General features: G+C 33.2%; 1 protein-coding gene across 2 annotated transcripts in view; it reads right to left on the reverse strand.

Annotated features, from left to right (window-relative positions):
* The window catches only part of UNC13C (unc-13 homolog C), a 546,797-nt gene that overhangs the window by 179,903 nt on the left and 352,292 nt on the right, over positions 1-14,602 (reverse strand). For both annotated transcript variants that reach the window (XM_055319980.1, XM_055319979.1), the window contains one exon: positions 4,469-4,554. In XM_055319980.1, coding sequence (XP_055175955.1) covers positions 4,469-4,554 — 86 coding nt within the window. The remainder of the gene's footprint in view (positions 1-4,468; positions 4,555-14,602) is intronic.

Raw genomic sequence — 14,602 nt, forward strand, 5'->3', positions numbered from 1 at the left:
TGCTCCCTTTTTCACATAAAGTACATCTTCTTTTAATTTGTAAAATTTATGCTGGTTTTATTCAATAAGTTATCACCATGGTGATCAAATGAATTACTATCACACTTGTGAGGTGGCCAATGTCAAATGTTAACAAAATAAGTCGGCGCATACAGCTTGAGTAAAGTTTGGGAAAAGTTGTTTCATTTTAAATTAGATTACTTCTTTTATAGCAGTTCATGAAGTTCATGAAGTAGAGCAAAAAGCTCCAAAGAGCTACAAGTCCTGAAGTTCTAACTGGTTCCTCTCTGCTGACCTGACTTCAGTACAGTCTCTCACAAGTTGGGCTAAGGTACTTTAGTCACAAGACAAACTATGTAGCCCAAATTATGTAATAACAGAATCTTTCTAGATCAACAGTCCAAAGCATTACTCCATAGTCAATATTAACAATGTTCTAGAAGGCAAATAGGGAGAATCAGACATTACTATCAATGTGCAAAAGAACCTTCCAGATAAGTGTTTTAAGTATATGCTCTCTACTCTATGAGGCATTCTTAGTCCTCATTTTCTCTAGTAATTATTATTCATGCCACATTTTTTAAAAGGGTGGAGTACCTTTCTTGAGGCCACCTATTAGACTGAAATACTGAAAAGAAAGAAGGGAGAGAAAGTGAGTAAATTCACATGAATATTCTCCTAGGGGTTTAAACCTTAAATGACCCCTGAAGGAGACTGCTTTGAGAATTTGACAGATCTTTTCCTCTTTATATAAAAATAGTGATAGTCTCATCCCATTAGCATAGTGCTTTTGTTTGAAAAGTGCATTTAACATATTGTGCAAGCCTCTCACCAACCTGGGGACTCCTATGGCCTTTTTCATAGAAAAGAAAATCAAGGTTTGAAGTAGCATAATTGCCCAAGGTTGCAGAGCATGATAAAGCTTTCTGAAGTTAAGACTCAGATATCTTGTTGCTTCCCAACTTGCAATTCCACAAATGTTTAGTTTGTACTGCAGGTACGCTATCCTTGTCTCCAAGGTGCCATGTATAGGATTGTCCCATTTGCAATTCACTTCAAGTAATCAAACACATAGTGAGTTTCTATTACGGTTCAATAAGTACAAAAATGAAGGAAAACAATCTTTGAACTCAAAAGTCTTCTATTCTGGTGTAAGAAGTAGATGCGTAAATCATGAACTGCAATCCATGTTACTCCCTTTCTATATTTATCATGCCTTCTTGAAAATCTGTGTGAATGTGCAAATGTAATAACTATTGAGTTGTACACTTTAAGTTGGTTGAACTGTATGGTATATGAATTACTTCTTACTAAAACTGCTCTTTAAAAATAATTAATTAATTAATAAAACTGCTATTTAAAAAATAAAATTTAAGAAGGAGACTCTTGTCTCAAAAAAAAAAGCTAAGATAATTGCAAGATTATTTACTCTTGGTCTTGGATCTGATTTTTGATGATACAATCTCAGCATTTTGGGATACTCTGCTTATACAAAATTTTTAATCTATAATCAGTAAGCATCTAATCAAAGTTATAGACACTTTACCTGTAGCATTCCTATTTCCATTGATGTTTTGAACAAATATTGAATTTTTGAGATTAAGTTCCTTAACAGAAATACTATGTTTAATTTTCTAAAGTAACTACTTATTTTTAAAAGTAAATGTAACATAAAACATCCATTAGTTACACAAATGTTACTACATGAGCAAAGAGAGGACTTGCCTAAATAAAATGTGTACTGGAAAGTAGTGCCACCTTGGAATGGTTTAAAATAATCAGATTCTTCCAAAATGTGGGCAGGAGTCTCCCTGTCCATTGCCCACCCCTCTGATCCAATGTGAATGTTTCAGGTTACAGGTCAGAGTGATGACACACAAAGTTGTTGACTTCTTGGAATGTTCTCAACATCACACAGTAAAAGATCACAAGTGGAAGTCTCTCCTCCTCTGCTTCCTACTCCAATGAGCTAGGATTACCCAGTAAAGTCTTTATTTAACAAGGAGTTACTGTAGTTTCTATTTTGTAGGTATCACTATAGCCAAAAAAATTACGTTGTGGTGAAGAAAATAGACTGTTCAGAAGCAATAAAATGTACACTCACAGACACAAATAAAAGATAGTAATTGCTTGCTATACAACCGATTAAAATAATAAGGTTATTCCTGGCAGTGACTTTGGATCCTGAGAAGAAATGACACTAAACTGAGCCCCACATGGCTACTGCTGAAGATTGCTGGGAAGAGAAGTCAAGGAAATAAGCCAGCTGGTGGAAAAGCCCAAAGAACTTAGAATGTGATGTGGAAAAGAAAGGAATCCACAAAAACCCTACATGTTTGACCTGAGTAACTGGATAAATGGTCACGTCAGTACTGCAATATGTGCAGGAGGAAGAAGTGGATTTTGACAGAGGAAATTAAGAATTCTTTGTCGATTTTATAAAGTTTGAGATGCCAGAAAGACATTAGAGAAGGATGGGGGAGTGTAAGGAATAGAACCAAGGGAGCACATGCTATTTGAAGAAACGTATTGGCCTAGTGTACTGGTGCTTGCCATTTGACTTAAGAGTTTCCTAGATTTCAGAGAGAGAACTGAAGCAGAGGGGTGTGAAAGGATGTGGTTGGTGGGAGGCAAAAAAAAAAAAAACCCAAAGAGAATGGGGTTGATACATGATGTTTACATTTTAGCAAAGGTAAAACAAACAAACAAAACAGTGATACAATGAGCACGAACTCTGAACCAGTCTTACCTATTAATCTATTTTCATATTACAGTCAAAATGCTTATTCTAAGTTGCAAATCTGAACAAGATATGTACCTCTGAAATCCCTTTACTGTTTCTTTTCTTTTTTTTTTCTTTTTAAGATTTTATTTATTTATTCAGGAGGGACACAGAGAGGGAGAGAGGCAGAGACACATGCAGAGAGAGAAGCAGGCTCCATGCAAGGACCCCGATGTGGGACTCGATCCTGGGTCTCCAGGATCATGCCCTGGGCCAAAGGCAAGCTCTCAACCACTGAGCCACCAGGCATCCCTGTTTCTTGTTTTCTTAGCAGAGAGTCAAACTCCTCACCATGGCCCACCAGGTCCTGCATGCTGGTCCCTGACAATTTCTCCAGCCTCTCTTCTTGCTACCTCTTGCTCACAGGACTGCCTGCACTTTTCTCAAATGTACCTTGTGCTCACTCTAATCGCCAATGCTCTGTCCTCTGCCAGGACAGCACAAAGATGCTTCTTGCTCATCTCTTCCCAGAACTAACTCCTACTTGTACTTCAGATCTTTGTCAGAATAATAACACTTTTTCAGAGGAAGTTCCTCTAGAAAGTCTGCATTGTTCTCCTGTCCCAAATCTGAGTTAGATGCTTTTCCTCCAGACATTCTATTATCATTAACCTCAATCACCTCATAGCAACTGTGGCTTCCCTCCATAATTTTGCTGAGGGCAGGGACCATGGACATCTTGTTCACTGCTCTATCCTCCACCCTGAGTACAAGGATGGATATTTAGCATTTAGGGGCTCAACATATATTGTTGAACAAATGGAAAGAAAGTTTTCCTCTAGACTGTAAGTTCCTAAAGGACAGGAAACCTAGGCTGGCTTCTGGTTCTGTAATACTAAACAATGTGAGAGCTCAAAGGATATTTGACAAAATATTTTAACTTAGAGTTCTATTTTATTTTTTAAAGATTATTTAAGATATATATCTTAAATATATATACATATGTATATATGTATATGTGTATATATTTATTTATTTATTTGGAGAGAGAGAGAGAATGTGTGCACTCACATGCACGCATGCATGTGAGCAGGGAGAGGAGCCGAAAGGGAGTGAGAGGAATGGGGAAAGAATCCCATGCACACTCCATGCGGAGTGCACAGCTGACCACACTGGATAGGGGGCTGGATCTCACCACCCTGAGATCATGACCTGAGCCCAAACCAAAAGAGTTATAAGATTAACCTAGTGAGCAACGCAGGTGCCCCTAGAGTTCTATTTTAAGATCTCTATTTCCCTTATGAGATTTGGACTTATTGAGAACAAAGTTTCTGGCAAAGAGCCTTGCCATTGTCTTTTTGAAAACTTTGGTCAGATTTTAACTTTCATAGCCATGGATACAATTTTCAACTCTATCTAGACAAATTTCTGGACTAATATTACTTACTCACGTTTCAATATGGCTTGCTTTGGTAAATGAACTGCCATATGGTACGCATACATCTGAGTATTATACTATGAGTGAAATACTTATGATCGTGCAACTTAGATGACTTGATTAAACATGTATGTTTTTTAGGGCTTCTATATACTCAGAGACTTCTATTTGCCTACAATGTGGAAATAAATTTTAGAATTAATCACAGCATTTTAATGCATCAATTCTTTACATTTAAAATCAAGAACAAAAAAAATCACAATTTACCTAAAACATGTGTTCTAAGACATATGGATATTTATAATTACCTTCCAGTGCATATTTCATATCTTGAGCAAAAAGGGTCCACATAATTTCAGCACTTATTTTTCCCATGTTCAGTTCTTGAGGAAATCTAAAACAAACATATATATTAGTACATCAAAATGAGAAATGTGCCTAAAAAACGAAATATGTCGCTAGACATATACGCCACAGTAATTGTTATATAGTTCATACTTTTATTTATTAGATTTTTCTTCATAGACTTTCACAGGTAGAGGAAAAGCTACATACCAGAGTGTGGAAATAAACACAGTTATTTGGTGCTGGGGAAAATAGATACCCTAACATGAATCTGAAGTAGTGATGCTTGGGGCTTCTGATGGATGTCTTAGGCTAAGCATTTGTTCTAAAGAGTCCCTTTAGTTTTACCAAGCACTCTATTTTCATATATCTCAATTTTGAAGATAGAGCATAATACTCTGAGTACCAGACACCAGGTAATACCCAAAACAACACCTTACATTCATCTGTTAGCCATTTTCCTTAAAGCACACTTGAGTGCTTCCATTCTTTATTTGCTTAAAATAAACTTTTTGAGAAGGCTCCTCACTGTCTGGTAAAATGGCCCACTGAGGACCCATTAATCAAGACTCGAGAAATCCCAAGCATGTCTGTGTTTTAGATCAAATAAACTTTAGGATTAAGATTCCTACTGCTACTAAATATGCATTCTGTTTGTATATGTTTTCAGTCTTAGGATAAGTCTCCTAATAATATAAAGCCAATGGATACAATGACTAAGTCTTTTCATTATATTGAAAATACCACATGCCAATAACCAAAAACATTGCTACAGGTTATCTATCACTCCAGTGATACATTTTGAAAAACATGAATCAGCCTTACTTTTAAACACAATAAATTTAGGACTTTCAGAACTGTACCAGTTCCACATTTTTAAGGAATCTAAATCCTCAGAAAGAACAACTGAAGCATTTTGATGGCAGAGGGTTGTCTTAACTTTATGTTAAGACTGAAAGTATTTTCTGTTCTAACAAATATTTAATATATACATATATACAAAAAATATATATACTAAAATATGTTAAGAAACAAAAATAGCTCTCACATTCTTTTATATTTTTGAGTTTAAATAAAAAAAAAAGAGTAATACAATTCTGAATGCAGTAGGAAGTGTTGCCTAATTAACATGACCTCAATATGACCTCAAGTAAGAAAAACAAAACACTGACACAGAAAAAACTATTCTAGCCCAAGTTTTCACTGAAAGCAAGTGTGTTTCATCAGATATCCCTTACCAACTGCCATCAATTTGTCTAATAATGTCAATTGATATTTCAAAGCTTAAATGCAGAATCTGTACATTTATCAAGTATTTAAACTCAGAATACTTTCTATGATGGGAAAAATTAATATAACCTGAATATATGCAAATTAGTTTTCAGTATTAAAGTTTACTCTATGGATATAAAAATAACCTTAGGCAAGTAATTTATTTCAACAGTTTTCATTGTGGATAGCCACTAACATCACACAATATGTAGCATATTAATTTTTATGTAACAATTATGTAGCAACAAAATTATAAGTGATAGAACATAACGAGAGGGCTTTAAGCTCATAAAAGGAGGAAATTGGTTATTTTAATTTTTAAATCAGGAATAAAGAACATATTAAGTCACTTTATAATGATCTGATATTAGAAAAACACAGACATTATGTAAAAATAAAACTGAATAATATCTCTCATAAAAATAGTTGAAAAAGTCCTCAATAAAAAAGGCAAATAAGATCCTACAATATATAAAAAGGATTATACATCATGATCAAGAGAGAGTTATCCCAAAAATGCAATGTTGGTTCAACATTCAAAAATGAAGCAGTGTAATTTATTATATTAATGGACAAAAGAGAAAAACTTGTTGTCATCTCAGTAGGCACAGAATAAGTATCTGACAGAGTTTAACATTCATTAATGATAAACAAACAAATAAAAACTCTGAAAACTAGAAGTTAGAGGGAAGTCAACCTTACAAAGAGAACGTACAAAAACCTACAACTAACATTATACTTAATGGTCTCATACTAAGTCTGGGATCATAGCAGTGATATTTATATCACTACTCCTATTAGACATTATACTGCCATTCCTAGAGATTAAGAAAAGACAAGAAAAACAAATAAGACGGGGCATATAGATAGCAAAAGAGGGAATAAAATTCTATTTGCAGACAACTTAATTATTTATGTAGGGAATCCTCAGGGAAAAAAAACCCTAAAAACTAAAAAATAAGCCACTAACTTGGTCCAGCAGGGTCATGGAATATGAAGTCAATATACAAAATAATTGTATTTCTATACACTAGCAATGAACCATTTCTATACACTAGCAATGAACCATTTCAAACCATTAGTTTGAAATTTAAATAATAGTATCATTCATAGTAGCACCAGAAGCTATAAAATACTTAGGTATAAATCTGAGAAAATATGTACAAGATTTATATGAAGCAAAGTACAAAGTACTGAGAGATACCAAAAAAAACCCTAAATAAATGAAAAAAATATATTGTACTTGTGAATGGGTATACTCAGTATTCTGGGTATGTCAAATTTTCCCTAGTTGATTTAAAGATTCAATGAATCTCAATCAGAATTTCAGTAGGATTCTTTTTTGGTGGAACCTGACGAAGTGATTCTAAAATTTACATGGTAAAGCAAAAGATGAAGAACAAAAAGTGTTGTTAAAAAAAAAAAAAAGCTAAAGCATTACATCACCTGTGTTCATAGCTTACTATAAGATACAGTAATTAAGATGATGCATCTTCAAATTCAAGGTTAGTTAATTTTCAGTAAGATGTCTCACTGATTCAATGGGGGAAATGGTAGCTTTCAACAAATTGTCCTAGACTAATTTGGTAATCATACGCAAAAAAAAAGACCTTGACCCATACTTTACAAAATATAAAAATTAACTCAAAATTGATCACATACTGAAATATAAAACCTTAAACTATAAAACCTTCTAAAACAAAACATAGTAGCAAATCTTTATGATTTTGTATTAGGCAATGGTTGCTTAGATGTGATGCAAAAAGTTCAAATTATAAAATACTGATAAACTGGACCTTATGAGAATTAAAATCTGTTTTTCAAAAGTACTGTTGAGAAAATGATAACATTAGCAATGGTATAGGAGCAAACAGCTTGCAAAACACATATCTGATAAAGGAATTTTACTGAGGATATATAAATTATTCCCTAATCTCCATAACAAAAAAAATTACCAAATTCAAAAACAGGCAAAGAATTTGAATGACATTTCAGCAAGGAAGATAATTAGATGAAAAATAAGCATATGAAAATGTGTTCAACATTACCATTAGGTACTTTCAAATTAAAACTATAATGTGATACCACTATATGTCTACTAGAACAGCTTACAAACAAAATTAAACAAAACAAATCCTGACAATACCAAGGGCTAGCAAGGTTGCAGAGAGCTAGAGTGCTCATACATTTTTGGCTGAGAAAATGTTAGAATCAGACTGGAAAGCAATTTGGCAATTTCTTATAAAGTTAAACTTACATTTAACCAGAAGTCCCCCCCTTGGTATTTATCCAAGAGAAATGAAACTATATTTATAGCAAAAATTGTACATGTTGCTTAATTCTTAATCACCAAAAACTGCAAACATCAATGTCCTTCAACTGATGAATGGATAAATCAGCAGGAATAGATTCATAGATTCACAGAATGTAATTTATCAAGCAATAAAAAGGGATAAAATATCAATGCATGTAACAATGTAGATGAGTACTAAATGAATAATGCTGAATGAAAGAAATTGGATTTGAAAGCCTATGTAGCATGATTCCAATACATTGAAAAGACAAAAAGCAGCAGAAAATATATCAGCAGTTGCCAGTGGCTTGTGTGAAGAACAGCTGATTATAAAGGAGTATGAAGAAACTTTTGGGGGTAATAAACATATTTTATATCTTAATGCTGATTAGTTATATGACTATGTGTTTTTTATTTCATCAATTTCTAAACTAGTTAATGCTTCTGAGGGAGAGGGTCATCACATATCCAACATGCTTTCCTAGTAAACACATGTGTATATCATAAGAAATTCACTGAGATAAAAAAATATCAATTGGTGGAAGAGATAAGCTGTGTAACCCAGTTAATGGTTGTAATTACCAGAAAAAAAAAAGACTCCAAACGTATCCTAAAATATTTTTTCCTTTAATATGGATGCTTTAATGATATTACTTCAAAACAAGAAATCTAAAAATTAGCTGTTTATCTCAAGACTTTCTCAGTTGCATAATCCATCAATGTCAAGTGAAATTTTCATTCCTGAAAAACTGTGGGTTAAAGGATCTTATCACTAGTATTAAATCTTCAACATGGCAAAACCTAAACCAAACCAAGCCACCATTTAAAATAAAAACAACACACTAGGAAAACATATACAATATATATAAAAAGCAAAGGGATTGTATTAATATAAGAGAAAATGTTACAAATCAATAGGAAAAAGATGAATATTAGAAAAAATGGCTAATGGAATGAATGGTTGCTTTAAAAAGAGGAACACAAAAGCTTAAAAAACATAGGAAAAGAGATATTTAACCTTTATAATAATGAAATTTTCATAAAATAGTGAACATTTTTTAACTGAAAAAATTTGAGATTGGAAAACATTAAAATATGGTAAAAAAGGGATCCCTGGGTGGCACAGCGGTTTAGCGCCTGCCTTTGGCCAGGGGCGTGATCCTGGAGACCCGGGATCGAATCCCACGTCGGGCTCCCCGTGTATGGAGCCTGCTTCTCCCTCTGTCTATGTCTCTACCTCTCTCTCTTTCTCTCTCTCTTCTCTCTCTGTGACTATCATAAATAAATAAAAATTTAAAAAAATATATGGTAAAAAAATTAGGACTTATTCGAGCCTGTTTTTTAAAGGTCTTCTAATGACACTCTATGGGCTTCCAATGCTCATGCAACTCCAATACCTTGTTACTCCCATTCCCTTCTGTCCTGTATCCCAGGAGTCCCCTCTCTGGGCTACATCATCCTGATGTTATATGAAATCACAGAATAATATGCAACTATCAAAAAGAACAGGATAGATTTACTTGTATTGACACAAAAAGATGCCTATCAGGCAGTGTTACATAACAAAGCAAATTACAAATCAGTATACATAATACGATCAACATATTGCAAAACAAATACAATTTATATATATTTAATATGTGTATAATAAACATTAAATCAATATCTATGCTTATATGTACAGAGAACATGAGCTAGAAAAAAATATACCCAACTACTGAAAATGTATAAGGCTTGAGTGAGGCGGGTTCTTATGTTTTTTTATTTTCTTTACAAAAATGATGCATAAACATAAGAACTTTTATTTTCTGTCTTATGGCTCTGTGAAGCTGAATAAGATATTTTTATAACCACAGAATTATATATATATGCATATACATATTTTTTTACCACAAAATTTTTAAAATCACTTCTCTTTTGAAATAAAATCAATAGGAATTCTACCAAGTATATATTTTTAAAATTTTTATTTCTCACAAATCTGTATTTGATTATTAATATTCTCATTTGACAAGTAAGCGATTGGTGCTCAGAATTTCAGCACTGAGCTATTTTCCCAGAGTTCATGATCTCTCCAATAAAGCAGAAGATATTTAATGATGTTTCTCTTCTTTCTTTCTTTTCTTGTACTTAGAAGAGATATAAAGGTAACTCTGATGATATTCATTTTAGATTCAAGAACATTAGAGATTAAGAAATGTGTCCTAGGGAAGCTTGAGTGGCTCAGCAGTTGAGTGTCTGCCTTTGCCCAGGGAGTGATCCTGGAGTCCCAGGATAGAGTCCCACATCAGGCTCCCTGCATGGAGCCTGCTTCTCCCTCTGCCTGTGTCTCTGCCTCTGTCTCTCTCTCTCTCTCTCTCTCTCTCTCTCTGTCTCTCTCTCTGTCTCTCATGAATAAATAAAAATCTTTAAATAATTTTTTTAATTAAAGAATGTGTCTTAAAACATGAAACAAATCAATTGCAGAATCAGAAATAGAATGTATGCTTCTCAACCATATTTTTCATTCTTTTTTTAATGACAGTAACAAAAATTCCTTGGAACTGAAAATGTCCTCATAGTTAATTTTGGGGTTTTTTTTGTATTAACCTATTAATTTTGCCTTAAATTATTTACAGTTTGAATTATTAGCTTCATATTTTATACACTGGTTTCAGTTTGGTTGTGTTTACCATTATCTATGGAGATAGTGAATATCCTATGCTAGAAAAAAAGAACTCAAACCATATTTTACAGGTTCTTCTGAAGTCTACATTTTTATTTTACTTTGTTACTTCTCTATGGTATTTTTGGTGCATTTCAAAATATTTCTCTGGCATATATATATATATATATATATATATATATATATATATATATAATCTAGTTAAATAAAAAAAAAATCACTTATTTAGCCCTGAATCTAGACAATAAACTGAATTCATCAACCTCTGCCACAATCTACAGCATCTTCTCCTTTCCACAATTCTGTGATTCTTCCTCTGACAAGCCTGTGAAATCTGTTCCTCTCCCCTCTCCTACTAACACATTCCATATTCAAGTTTTAATCCTCACTTGCCTCAAGAATTGCTTAGTTTATCTATTTGCTTCCTTTTCTCCCTCTTCCACCACAGCTTTGTATTATTATGTAAGTTACCTCTTAAAAACATAGGCCATACTATTTCAACAAAATTTATTTTTAATTTTTATTTATTTAATTTTTAATTATTTTTATTTAAGTTTACATTTTTTATTTATTTTATTTTTTAGGTCATAATACTTCAAACCACTGCTTTAAAACCATCAACTGCTTGTTATACATGCATTAGCATAGAAAAGTATCAATTCATTAATGTTACTTTTTTGACCAGTAATGATCTCACAGGACTTTAACTTCTATATCTACCTTCCAACATTTTTCATGTTCTACCTACTGAGTTTACTTATAATTTCTCAACATATCTGACTGCCTATATCTTCTCATCATTTTCCCATTCTATCTCTTCCCTCCTTTATTTCCATTTGATCATAACTGGCCCTCCCTTCAAAGCATACCTCAAGTATCACCTGTCTCTGAAGTCGTCTGTTATACTCAAGGCAGAATTAGCAGTGATTAATTAGCTGTGAAGGATAAGGGCAAAGAAAAGGGTACCACAACTATAAACTGAATCATAGCTCACTTAATATTAGGAGTTAGTGATTGTGTTGGCACTTTTCTACCACGTAAATTCCATAATTTTACTGTTGACATAAGATTTAACAGTATAATTTCACTGACATTTGCTCTATAGTTCAAAACTAATAAAAATTCTATTTTTCTTTGACTAATTGTATTTAGCATTAGAAAACAATCATCTGCACTTAGAATCTCTTCATTATCAAATGATATTAATTATGCTTATACAGTCTTCTAAATGTATATATTTATTTCCTCTCCATGTGATTTAGACAATTCCAGAAGCCAAAATATAACCTGGTGACAGTATCTGCAAAGCAAAGTTTCCACAACAATTTCTTTACTCCTACTACCTACCCAGGGAAAAAAGAGGAGAAAAAAATTCACAACCATAAGTAAAATACAGAAGATGAATGAAACAAATCTGTAATTGGAGTGAGAAGAGAGGCATCTAGTATATGTCCTAATAGATTTTATCAAGCTCCACATAACTGCTGGTTAGATTTTGTTTCCAGTTTTTAAGAGGGCACAAAATAATCATATTCTCCCAAAAAGTGTTTTTTTGCATTGTGTCCAAGTTTCCCTTATCAATTTGCAAAAATCTAATCTCACATTGGCGAATTTTATGTGCTTTATCTGTGTTGTATCTCCAGTACCAAATCGTGATGTAATAGGTAGAGTTGTTTTCTTCCAAAACACTCACACAGTTGAATATTTCTGCCTTTTCTTTGGACTAGCTAATAAGTACAGGGAATCTGTATATTTGTTTGAGGCTTCTCTTTCATGTTTAACACTAGCTTTGCTAATTCGTCTGCACGATCCACAGCAGTATAAGGTAGTGGTTTAACTTCAATGCAATCCAAAAGATAGATATTTGATTTCTCTTTTACTACTTAACTAATTCACCCAGTAGAGTAGTAAGTAACCTCTTAAAATACAATGTCTTCATCTGTCAAATGGGGAGGATAATAAATGTGCAACTTTGGGGTTTTCCAGGGCCATTATGAAGACGAAGTGATGTTTTACATGTAAATACTCTGTATGGGGGAATCCCTGGGTGGCTCAGCGGTTTGGCACCTGCCTTTGGCCCAGGGCGCGATCCTGGAGTCCCGGGATCGAGTCCTGGGATCGAGTCCCGCGTCAGGCTCCCAGCATGGAGGCCTGCTTCTCCCTCCTCCTGTGTCTCTGCGCCTCTCTCTCTCTCTCTCTATCATAAATAAACAAATCTTTAAAAAAAATACTCTGTATGGCCACTGGCACATGGTGAGCACTCAATAAAGGTTTGCTGATAATAAAATTTTAACTATAAATGAAACAGATGAAAACACTATTTAAGTTCCGTTGATTTCTAATGTGAACAAAATTATCATAGAAACCAAATGGAAGTTTACATTTGAATTTGCTAGTTTTTAGTCTCCAGAAAAAAAAAAAAACAAGTTGCTAATAAGATTAACAGCAATAAACTTGATTGTGGAGGGAAATTCTCAGTACTCACAGGAGTAAACTGGTTTCACAAACTTCAGAAATCACCAGTAGACTCTAATGATTTATATGCTAATCACAAATTCCAAACTCTGAAACAAGTAGTTTGGAAGAGGTTTTGACTTCCACAACCATTTCCTAACTTCCCAAGTATTATATGTACTTAAAAGTTAAAACAAACACACATATGACATATTACCCTTTCATATTTCATTATTCATATTTTAAAAATATAATTGGCTCTCCTCATACTGATCTGAACTTGTGAGGTTTTGCTGTACACAAATTAAATTCTCTAATATATAGCTCCACATCTTCATTTTCAAAGCAGTTTTAACTTAGTCTATCATTTCTAAAAGGAGGCTTAATGAAACAGCTGATCTATTCCAACATTATTAGAATGTCTCCCGTTTTTAATTTGTAGCAATTAATAAAAAACATAAATGTTTTAAATCTTGAATCCCATGAGATGTAATTTAATAACCCAATTTATTATCTGCATATCTCTTAGTGAAATAAGAAAAACAATCTACTACTGCCAAATTTGATAATACCAATTCATTAGTCACAACAGACAAGATTAGACTCCATTAAATGCGAATTCTTATTTTGATATGCAAAGGTTGTCTTTGAAGAAAAGTATTCTTTGTTACAAATGAGTAAGCAATGGTTCTGTTACTGCATGTCATACATGCAACTGAAACTTCATTATCACTGTCAGAATTCATGAGACATTTACTTTGCTGTGCTCTTTTCACATTATTAAAAACAAAATCAGCTTTTGTTAATATGTTCTCCATTTAAGAATACTTGGCATACATTAGTGCAATTAACTGCCATCATTATGAAGAGAAGGAACAGCCAAGAAGAATGAACTTAATTGAGCAGGACCTTACCAGTAAATTATCAACTAGCCTTACAAGTTAAAGCTGTATTAAAGGGAATCTAAAACATATCAGAATATTGCAGTTAAGGATCAAAGTCAGCTTAAGTATTCAGAGAGCAAACTCATCTAATTGAACATTTCCTTGGACGACAGGAAGGAAAGGAAAGTTTTTCCTTTTGTACTTAAATTCTCCTGCACCAAAACCAAATAGATCACCAACACTTTTAAAACCCAATTACCCTTTTATCTTTTTTCTCTTTATTTACATTTACAACCTAAGGCATTATTTTAATGAACTAAGATCTTTAAATACATATTTCATTTAAATATGAAAAGTAAAGTTAGATCTAGGTTAACTATTAACATTTTGTAAAGCAATGAAAATGCCACCTCTCAGCAGAGAGGTGGTGAAAATGGCCAGAAATGGCCTACAACCTTGGGCTATGTGTGTGTGTATATGTGTGGGGTGGTGGGGACTAATAAATGGAATTTACTGAGTCCAGATAATT

The sequence above is a fragment of the Nyctereutes procyonoides genome, unplaced genomic scaffold (genome assembly GCF_905146905.1).
Source record: "Nyctereutes procyonoides isolate TBG_1078 unplaced genomic scaffold, NYPRO_anot_genome, whole genome shotgun sequence".
In the NCBI taxonomy this organism is placed as follows: Eukaryota; Metazoa; Chordata; class Mammalia; order Carnivora; family Canidae; genus Nyctereutes; species Nyctereutes procyonoides.